General features: G+C 47.2%; 1 protein-coding gene across 1 annotated transcript in view; it reads left to right on the forward strand.

Moving 5' to 3' along the window:
- Positions 1–7107: 7107 nt before the first annotated feature.
- The window catches only part of LOC139407908 (SH3 domain binding glutamate-rich protein like 2), a 45129-nt gene continuing 41346 nt past the window's right edge, over positions 7108–10890 (forward strand). The window contains exon 1 of the mRNA XM_071151786.1: positions 7108–7372. Coding sequence (XP_071007887.1) covers positions 7328–7372 — 45 coding nt within the window. The 5' untranslated portion in view covers positions 7108–7327. The remainder of the gene's footprint in view (positions 7373–10890) is intronic.

A 10890-nucleotide genomic window follows, 5' to 3' on the forward strand; every position in this document is an offset into this window, starting at 1 on the left:
TCCCTTATGGCTCTAATCTAATAGTGGTAGTGAGGTGGTAGATTCCTAGTGTCCCTTATGGCTCTCATCTAATAGTGGTAGTGAGGTGGTAGATTCCTAGTGTCCTTTATGGCTCTAATCTAATAGTGGTAGTGAGGTGGTAGATTCCTAGTGTCCCTTATGGCTCTAATCTAATAGTGGTAGTGAGGTGGTAGATTCCTAGTGTTCCTTATGGCTCTGATCTAATAGTGGTAGTGAGGTGGTAGATTCCTAGTGTCCCTTATGGCTCTAATCTAATAGTGGTAGTGAGGTGGTAGATTCCTAGTGTCCCTTATGGCTCTAATCTAATAGTGGTAGTGAGGTGGTAGATTCCTAGTGTTCCTTATGGCTCTGATCTAATAGTGGTAGTGAGGTGGTAGATTCCTAGTGTCCCTTATGGCTCTAATCTAATAGTGGCAGTGAGGTGGTAGATTCCTAGTGTCCCTTATGGCTCTAATCTAATAGTGGTAGTGAGGTGGTAGATTCCTAGTGTCCCTTATGGCTCTAATCTAATAGTGGTAGTGAGGTGGTAGATTCCTAGTGTCCCTTATGGCTCTGATCTAATAGTGGTAGTGAGGTGGTAGATTCCTAGTGTCCCTTATGGCTCTAATCTAATAGTGGTAGTGAGGTGGTAGATTCCTAGTGTCCCTTATGGCTCTAATCTAATAGTGGTAGTGAGGTGGTAGATTCCTAGTGCCCCCTATGGCTCTAATCTAATAGTGGTAGTGAGGGTTGGTAGATTCCTAGTGTCCCTAATGGCGCTAATCTAATAGTGGTAGATTACTAGTGTCCATTATGGCTCTAATCTGATAATGAATGTTGGGTGGTCTAGTATTGTCTTGGCCTGGTCTCTGATACACATTCACCATATCTAGTATTGTCTTGGCCTGGTCTCTGAAAACACATTCACCATGTCTAGTATTGTCTTGGCCTGGTCTCTGATACATTCACCATATCTAGTATTGTCTTGGCCTGGTCTCTGATACACATTCACTATGTCTAGTATTGTCTTGGCCTGATCTCTGAGTAACAATCACCATGTATTGGTGCTCTGACAGCCTGAACAGGAACTCACCTCCCTCCTTGGTCTCTGCCATAGAATTACATATCAAATGTAGTAATTTAGTAGGATCTCTGTGGTCCCCTGTACTGTCTGGGACTGAAGGTGAGCTTTCTGCGGAAGTAATTGTTGTGAACAAATGACTCCGATGCTCTGCAATAGGAGTGAAGAGACAGGAAGAAAGACCCTTCTGTTTAGCATTAGGACCCACAGGACTTCCAGTCAACTTGACACAACTGTGGGAAGCATCGGAGTTAACATGGGGCCAGCATCCCTGTGGAACGCTTTTCAACACCTTGGAGAGTGTAAACCGAGTCGTGTCACACATGACACCCTATGCCCGCAACACAAGAACGCTCAACAGTTTCCCGCGTGTGTATCAATAATTGGTCCACCACCCAAAGGACATCCAGCCAACTTGACACAACTGTGGGAAGTGTCGGAGTCGACATGGGGCCAGCATCCCTGTGGAACTCTTTCGACACCTTGTAGAGTCCATGTCCTGACGAATTGAGGCTGTTCTGAGGGCATTTGAGGGGGGGTGGGGCAGTAGGTTAACCTGTAGGGTGTAAACAGCACTTCATCCTATAGGGTCAAAACAGCACTTTGACTCTGAATCCATCTGACCATTAAACAGTGACTTCTTCGACTGAACTATGACTGAATTTAACTCCAAAATAACAAAATCGCCATTTGATCCCCATTATGTGTCAGAGTTCCTGATCTGGCCTCTCTCTCTCCATACCAGTCAGTCAGTGTCCCTGACCTCTCTCTCTCCATACCAGTCAGTCAGTGTCCCTGACCTCTCTCTCTCCATACCAGTCAGTCAGTGTCCCTGATCAGGCCTCTCTCTCCATACCAGTCAGTCAGTGTCCCTGATCAGACCTCTCTCTCCATACCAGTCAGTCAGTGTCCCTGATCAGGCCTCTCTCTCCATACCAGTCAGTCAGTGTCCCTGATCAGGCCTCTCTCTCCATACCAGTCAGTCAGTGTCCCTGATCAGGCCTCTCTCTCCATACCAGTCAGTCAGTGTCCCTGATCAGGCCTCTCTCTCCATACCAGTCAGTCAGTGTCCCTGATCAGACCTCTCTCTCCATACCAGTCAGTCAATGTCCCTGATCAGGCCTCTCTCTCCATACCAGTCAGTCAGTGTCCCTGATCAGGCCTCTCTCTCCATACCAGTCAGTCAGTGTCCCTGATCAGACCTCTCTCTCCATACCAGTCAGTCAGTGTCCCTGATCAGGCCTCTCTCTCCATACCAGTCAGTCAGTGTCCCTGATCAGACCTCTCTCTCCATACCAGTCAGTCAGTGTCCCTGATCAGGCCTCTCTCTCCATACAGGTCAGTCAGTGGTGTCCCTGATCAGGCCTCTCTCTCCATACCAGTCAGTCAGTGTCCCTGACCTCTCTCTCTCCATACCAGTCAGTCAGTGTCCCTGACCTCTCTCTCTCCATACCAGTCAGTCAGTGTCCCTGATCAGGCCTCTCTCTCCATACCAGTCAGTCAGTGTCCCTGATCAGACCTCTCTCTCCATACCAGTCAGTCAGTGTCCCTGATCAGGCCTCTCTCTCCATACCAGTCAGTCAGTGTCCCTGATCAGGCCTCTCTCTCCATACCAGTCAGTCAGTGTCCCTGATCAGGCCTCTCTCTCCATACCAGTCAGTCAGTGTCCCTGATCAGGCCTCTCTCTCCATACCAGTCAGTCAGTGTCCCTGATCAGACCTCTCTCTCCATACCAGTCAGTCAATGTCCCTGATCAGGCCTCTCTCTCCATACCAGTCAGTCAGTGTCCCTGATCAGGCCTCTCTCTCCATACCAGTCAGTCAGTGTCCCTGATCAGACCTCTCTCTCCATACCAGTCAGTCAGTGTCCCTGATCAGGCCTCTCTCTCCATACCAGTCAGTCAGTGTCCCTGATCAGACCTCTCTCTCCATACCAGTCAGTCAGTGTCCCTGATCAGGCCTCTCTCTCCATACAGGTCAGTCAGTGGTGTCCCTGATCAGGCCTCTCTCTCCATACCAGTCAGTCAGTGTCCCTGATCAGGCCTCTCTCTCCATACCAGTCAGTCAGTGTCCCTGATCAGGCCTCTCTCTCTCCATACCAGTCAGTCAGTGTCCCTGACCTCTCTCTCTCCATACCAGTCAGTCAGTGTCCCTGATCAGGCCTCTCTCTCCATACCAGTCAGTCAGTGTCCCTGATCAGGCCTCTCTCTCCATACCAGTCAGTCAGTGTCCCTGATCAGACCTCTCTCTCCATACCAGTCAGTCAGTGTCCCTGATCAGGCCTCTCTCTCCATACCAGTCAGTCAGTGTCCCTGATCAGGCCTCTCTCTCCATACCAGTCAGTCAGTGTCCCTGATCAGGCCTCTCTCTCTCCATACCAGTCAGTCAGTGTCCCTGACCTCTCTCTCTCCATACCAGTCAGTCAGTGTCCCTGATCAGGCCTCTCTCTCTCCATACCAGTCAGTCAGTGTCCCTGATCAGACCTCTCTCTCTCCATACCAGTCAGTCAGTGTCCCTGATCAGGCATCACTCTCCATACCAGTCAGTCAGTGTCCCTGATCAGGCCTCCCTCTCCATACCAGTCAGTCAGTGTCCCTGATCAGGCCTCTCTCTCCATACCAGTCAGTCAGTGTCCCTGATCAGGCCTCTCTCTCCATACCAGTCAGTCAGTGTCCCTGATCAGGCCGCTCTCTCTCCATACCAGTCAGTCAGTGTCCCTGACCTCTCTCTCTCCATACCAGTCAGTCAGTGTCCCTGATCAGGCCTCTCTCTACATACCAGTCAGTCAGTGTCCCTGATCAGACCTCTCTCTCTCCATACCAGTCAGTCAGTGTCCCTGACCTGTCTCTCTCCATACCAGTCAATCAGTGTCCCTGATCTGGCCTCTCTCTCCATACCAGTCAGTCAGTGTCCCTGATCTGGCCTCTCTCTCCATACCAGTCAGTCAGTGTCCCTGATCTGGCCTCTCTCTCTCTCCATACCAGTCAGTCAGTGTCCCAGGCCTCTCTCTCTCCATACCAGTCAGTCAGTGTTCCTGATCAGGCCTCTCTCTCCATACCAGTCAGTCCATGTCCCTGATCAGGCCTCTCTCTCCATACCAGTCAGTCAGTGTCCCTGATCAGGCCTCTCTCTCTCCATACCAGTCAGTCAGTGTCCCTGATCAGGCCTCTCTCTCCATACCAGTCAGTCAGTGTCCCTGATCAGGCCTCTCTCTCTCCATACCAGTCAGTCAGTGTCCCTGATCAGGCCTCTCTCTCCATACCAGTCAGTCAGTGTCCCTGATCAGGCCTTTCTCTACATACCAGTCAGTCAGTGTCGCTGATCAGACCTCTCTCTCTCCATACCAGTCAGTCAGTGTCCCTGACCTCTCTCTCTCCATACCAGTCAATCAGTGTCCCTGATCAGGCCTCTCTCTCCATACCAGTCAGTCAGTGTCCCTGATCAGGCCTCTCTCTCCATACCAGTCAGTCAGTGTCCCTGACCTCTCTCTCTCCATACCAGTCAATCAGTGTCCCTGATCAGGCCTCTCTCTCTCCATACCAGTCAGTCAGTGTCCCTGACCAGGCCTCTCTCTCCATACCAGTCAGTCAGTGTCCCTGACCAGGCCTCTCTCTCCAAACCAGTCAGTCAGTGTCCCTGATCAGGCCTATCTCTCTCCATACCAGTCAGTCAGTGTCCCTGATCTGGCCTCTCTCTCTCTCCATACCAGTCAGTCAGTGTCCCAGGCCTCTCTCTCTCCATACCAGTCAGTCAGTGTCCCTGATCAGGCCTCTCTCTCCATAGCAGTCAGTCAGTGTCCCTGATCAGGCCTCTCTCTCCATACCAGTCAGTCAGTCCCTGATCAGGCCTCTCTCTCCAAACCATCAGTCAGTGTCCCTGATCAGGCCTCTCTCTCCATACCAGTCAGTCAGTGTCCCTGATCGGGCATCTCTCTCCATACCAGTCAGTCAGTGTCCCTGATCAGGCCTCTCTCTCCATACCAGTCAGTCAGTGTCCTTGATCAGGCCTCTCTCTCTCCATACCAGTCAGTCAGTGTCCCAGGCCTCTCTCTCTCCATACCAGTCAGTCAGTGTCCCTGATCAGGCCTCTCTCTCTCCATACCAGTCAGTCAGTGTCCCTGATCAGGCCTCTCTCCATACCAGTCAGTCAGTGTCCCTGATCAAGCCGCTCTCTCCATACCAGTCAGTCAGTGTCCCTGACCTCTCTCGCTCCATACCAGTCAATCAGTGTCCCTGATCAGGCCTCTCTCTCTCCATACCAGTCAGTCAGTGTCCCTGACCAGGCCTCTGTCTCCATACCAGTCAGTCAGTGTCCCTGACCAGGCCTCTCTCTCCATACCAGTCAGTCAGTGTCCCTGATCAGGCCTCTCTCTCCATCCAAGTCAGTCAGTCAGTGTCCCTGACCTCTCTCTCTCCATACCAGTCAATCAGTGTCCCTGATCAGGCCTCTCTCTCTCCATACCAGTCAGTCAGTGTCCCTGACCAGGCCTCTGTCTCCATACCAGTCAGTCAGTGTCCCTGATCTGGCCTCTCTCGCCATACCAGTCAGTCAGTGTCCCTTACCTGTCTCTCTCCATACCAGTCAATCAGTGTCCCTGATCTGGCCTCTCTCTCCATACCAGTCAGTCAGTGTCCCTGATCTGGCCTCTCTCTCCATACCAGTCAGTCAGTGTCCCTGATCAGGCCTCTCTCTCCATACCAGTCAGTCAGTGTCCCTGATCAGGCCTCTCTCTCCATACCAGTCAGTCAGCGTCCCTGATCAGGCCTCTCTCTCCATACCAGTCAGTCAGTGTCCCTGATCAGGCCTCTCTCTCCATACCAGTCAGTCAGCGTCCCTGATCAGGCCTCTCTCTCTCCATACCAGTCAATCAGCGCCTAATGAGGCAGATTGATGAGGGCTACATTTTCTGAGCTAAACTGACGCACCTCCAACAACAACACATATAAAACCTTACATAATTCTGCACAAAAACAATTACAATTCTCTCTCAACCAGTAGCATATAGGCATTGTATGACACGTTTTACATCATGCGGGTTTCTCCGATCAAATAGCCTAACCTAAATGCCACTCAATCAAATAACAAATTGACAATAACAACTGTTAACCTCGACCCCCTTGTATATAGCCCAGCTATTGTTATTTAGTGCTGCGTTTTAATGTCTAGTCTGTTGTTGTTTGCTATCTATCTATCAATTCAATTCAATTCAAGGGCTTTATTGGCATGGGAAACATGTGTTAACATTGCCAAAGCAAATGAGGTAGATAATATATAAAGTGAATATATAAATATATAATATATAAAGAATATATAAAGTGAAATAAACAATAAAAATTAACAGTAAACATTACAATATCTATCTATCTAGTTAGTTAGTTAGTTAGTTAGTTAGTTAGTTAGTTAGTTAGTTAGCATTTAGGAAAGGTACATCAACCCACCCGTTCATATTACATTGGCTTCACGTCTCCATGCTCAGCCATGACTTCTCCCTTTCACGGTAGGGTCTCTCTGGCTGATCGACTGAGTGGCTAGCTATGGTGCCATGGCAACCCCCTTACTTCCGCATACTGTAGTTACGTCGTTACGCCGGAGAGTGGCGCTGTGACCACTTGTTTGCTTGAGTTCAAGATATCCAGATTTATTCAAGAATCTATCAAAGTGAATAAAGGGGACCTAACCTAATGGTTGTTTATAGGTTTGTATGTTTCTATTCTGAATAAAGAGTTGATCTATATTATGAATATGTTTTTCATGATTGTCATTAGCCCTGTGTGATTCATTAAATTGGTGCATCGGTCTGTCGTGCTGTTCTGTGCATTTGTCCAGATTTGTATTTTTTTCCCCAAAAGGTCATTAAAAAGCTCATGGCTGCAGTAACCTTTCATTGTATACAAACAAAACTACATTTCACATAATGCATGTGTTCAAGCAGGCTCCGCGTGGTTCAGTTCAGTCCAAAAGATCAGTGCTGTCAGGACCGCAGGGGGCCGGATGGGGGAGCGCGGTCCACGGCAGACGCGGCGCGTACGATGTTATCGTGGCACTGACTGTAGCCTATAAATACCGGGAGGCGCGCAGCCTACCTAAGAACACTGGCATTAATCTAAACACGGCTTGAACTGCGAGGAGAGGCGCTTACATTAGGATCCTACTACTGGGATAAACGCCTCAAGTGAAACGGAATATAAACCGCTCGAGTTCTAGTCTAGTGTCGCTCGCCTGTGCGACGCACAGCACCAGTAATACTATGGTGATCAAGGTTTACATCGCCTCCTCCTCGGGATCTGTGGCGGTGAGTGAGTTCGTGCGCTGATAGTATGTAGCCTATCCGTAATAAAATCTGTAGGATGTATTTTCTTCTGTGTGAGTTGCATCAATTGTACAGATGCAGACAGTGCCGTGAGGAGGGAATGTGTCCATCATGCCTTTTGATATTGTTGTTGACGTCGGGGGAGGAGTAGGGGGGGGCCTTATGTAAGTTCTCTGACTGGTCTCCTATATGCTAGTGAGGAAGTAAGAATCTGGAACGCAGCCTGCTATTGCCTTAAGTCCAAACGTGTCTAGTCTACTTTGATTTTTAAAACATGACTATAGACATAGACGTGTGATTTTTTTTTTTGTTGTTGTTGGTGTGTGTGTGTCTGTGTTTAAGTTCATTCAGTGTTTTTATTCTGAATTCCAACCCATTAGCCCTCTACACCTTAACCTCCATGTTTTAGGGGGGAGTTTGAGACCTGCATCTAGTGTAGAGTCATTAAGAGGTTAGTTTTAATGACTCTACACTAGATGCCGGTCAGAGGTTCAACCTGCATGTTTTAGGGGGGAGTTTTAATGACTACACTAGATGCAGGTCTGAGGTTCAACCTGCATGTTTTAGGGGCAGTTTTAATGACTACACTAGATGCAGGTCTCAGAGGTTCAACCTGCATGTTTTAGGGGGGAGTTTTAATGACTCTACACTAGATGCCGGTCAGAGGTTCAACCTGCATGTTTTAGGGGGCAGTTTTAATGACTCTACACTAGATGCAGGTCTGAGGTTCAACCTGCATGTTTTAGGGGGCAGTTTTAATGACTCTACACTAGATGCAGGTCTGAGGTTCAACCTGCATGTTTTAGGGGCAGTTTTAATGACTCTACACTAGATGCAGGTCTGAGGTTCAACCTGCATGTTTTAGGGGGCAGTTTTAATGACTCTACACTAGATGCCGGTCAGAGGTTCAACCTGCATGTTTTAGGGGGGAGTTTTAATGACTCTACACTAGATGCCGGTCAGAGGTTCAACCTGCATGTTTTAGGGGGGAGTTTTAATGACTCTACACTAGATGCCGGTCAGAGGTTCAACCTGCATGTTTTAGGGGGGAGTTTTAATGACTCTACACTAGATGCTGGTCTCAGAGGTTCAACCTGCATGTTGGGCATCTTTTACGTCATTATTCCTGGATTAGTAACCGGAAGGTTGCAAGATCGAATCCCCCGAGCTGACAAGGTAAAAAAAATCTGTCCCTCTGCCCCCTGAGCCAGGCCGTTAACCCACTGTTCCCCTGAACAAGGATGTTAACCCACTGTTCCCCTGAACAAGGATGTTAACCCACTGTTCCCCTGAACAAGGCAGTTAACCCACTGTTCCCCTGAACAAGGCAGTTAACCCACTGTTCCCCTGAACAAGGCAGTTAACCCACTGTTCCTAGGCCGTCATTGAAAATAAGAATTTGTTCTTAACTGACTTGCCTAGTTAAATAAAGGTCAAATAAAATTCTAAAGGCCCTCTTCTTTCAGCAGGTACCTGTACGCACAGCAGAGCCAGGCATAACACCATTTTCTGCATCACAACTGGCACCCTATTCCCTATGAAGTGTGGGGGGGGGGACAACAACAACCATATTAATTTATTTGCACTTAAAAGACAGACAGTGGAAAGTAAGCCTACATCATGTACAGCTGGCTATATGCTGTTTTGTTGCGTAGACCTACATGGACCTAGGCTGCAATATCAAATGGAAGTGCATCAATCTCAATAAAGCCTACAGAGTGTTATCATCTATTAAAACTGCTGCCCAACAACACAAGGTAAAGCAACATCCCAAGCAATACCCTACTCCCTATGTGGTGCACTACTTTTGACTAGGGCCTACATGGCTCCCATTAGGGCTCTGGTCAAAAGTAGTGTAGTACTATAATAGGGTGCCATAGGGCCCTGGTCAAAAGTAGTGCACTTCATAGGGAATATGGTGCCATTTGGGAAGCACCCTGTACAACTCTCCCACTCTAGGTGTGTGTTTATCTGACCAAGGTTGACCAAAGTCCATGTTTGCCTCTTCTAACAGTGCTCCCTTTTCTCTGAACCAGGATGTCCTCCTCAACTGAGCTGTGTCCCAAATGACACCAATTCTCCCTATGGGCCCTGGACAAAAGTAGTGCACTGTGTAGGGTATAGGGTGCCATTTGAGATGTGGTCCTGTAATGTACTGCAGATGGCCCTTCCCCCTTGGTATGTGCTGTTCAAACTTAAGGTCGACCGATTATGTTTTGTGTGAATATGTATATGTGATAATTACAGCAATACTGAATTAACACTTTTATTTTAACTTAATATAATACCTAAATAAAATCTATTTAGTCTCAAATAAATAATGAAACCTGTTTAAATAATGCAAAAACAAAGTGTTTGAGAAGAAAGTAAAAGTGCAATATGTGCCATGTAAGAAAGCTAACGTTTAAGTTCCTTGCTCAGAACATGAGAACATATGAAAGCTGGTGGTTCCTTTTAACATGAGTCTTCAATATTCCCAGGTAAGAAGTTTTAGTTTGTAGTTAATATAGTATTTATAGGACTATTTCTCTCTATACCATTTGTATTTCATTAACCTTTGACTATTGGATGTTCTAATAGGACCTTTAGTATTGCCAGTCTAATCTCGGGAGTTGATAGGCTTGAAGTCATAAACAGCTCAATGCTTGAAGCACAGCGAAGAGCTGCTGGCAAACGCATGAAAGTCCTGTTTGAATGAATGCTTACGAGCCTGCTGCTGCCTACCACCGCTCAGTCAGACTGCTCTATCAAATCATAAACTTAGTTATAATATAATAAACACAGAAATACGAGCCTTAGGTAATTAATATGGTTAAATCCGGAAACTATATATCATTTTGAAAACAAAACATGTATTATTTCAGTGAAATACAGAACCGTTCTGTATTTTAACTAACGGGTGGCATCCTTAAGTCTAAATATTCCTGTTACATTGCACAACCTTCAATGTTATGTCATAATTGTGTAAAATTCTGGCAAATTAGTTCGCAATGAGCCAGGCGGCCCAAACTGCTGCATATATACCCTGACTCTGCGTGCAATGTACGCAAGAGAAGTGACACAATTCACCCTAGTAAATATTGCCTGCTAACATGCATATTTAGTTCAAATAAATAGGCAGGTTTAAAAATAAATGCTTGTGTATTGATTTTAAGAAAAGCATTGATGTTCGTGGTACAATGGTGCAACGATTGTGCTTTTTTTCGCGAATGCTCTTTTGTTAAGTCATCACCCGTTTGGCGACGTAGGCTGTGATTCGACGATAAATTAACAGGCACCGCATTGATTATATGCAACGCAGGACAAGCTAGTTAAACTAGTAATATCATCAACCATGTGTAGTTTGACAGCGTTAAACTTATCTTATAAAAAAACTATCTAGTAACTTACCTGGGCTCCTTGCTGCACTCGTGTAACAGGTGGTCAGCCTGCCACGCAGTCTCCTCGTGGAGTAACAGGTGGTCAGCCTGCCACACAGCCTCCTCCTCGTGGAGTAACAG

This window comes from Oncorhynchus clarkii, chromosome 4 (genome assembly GCF_045791955.1).
Source record: "Oncorhynchus clarkii lewisi isolate Uvic-CL-2024 chromosome 4, UVic_Ocla_1.0, whole genome shotgun sequence".
NCBI classification, from domain to species: Eukaryota; Metazoa; Chordata; class Actinopteri; order Salmoniformes; family Salmonidae; genus Oncorhynchus; species Oncorhynchus clarkii.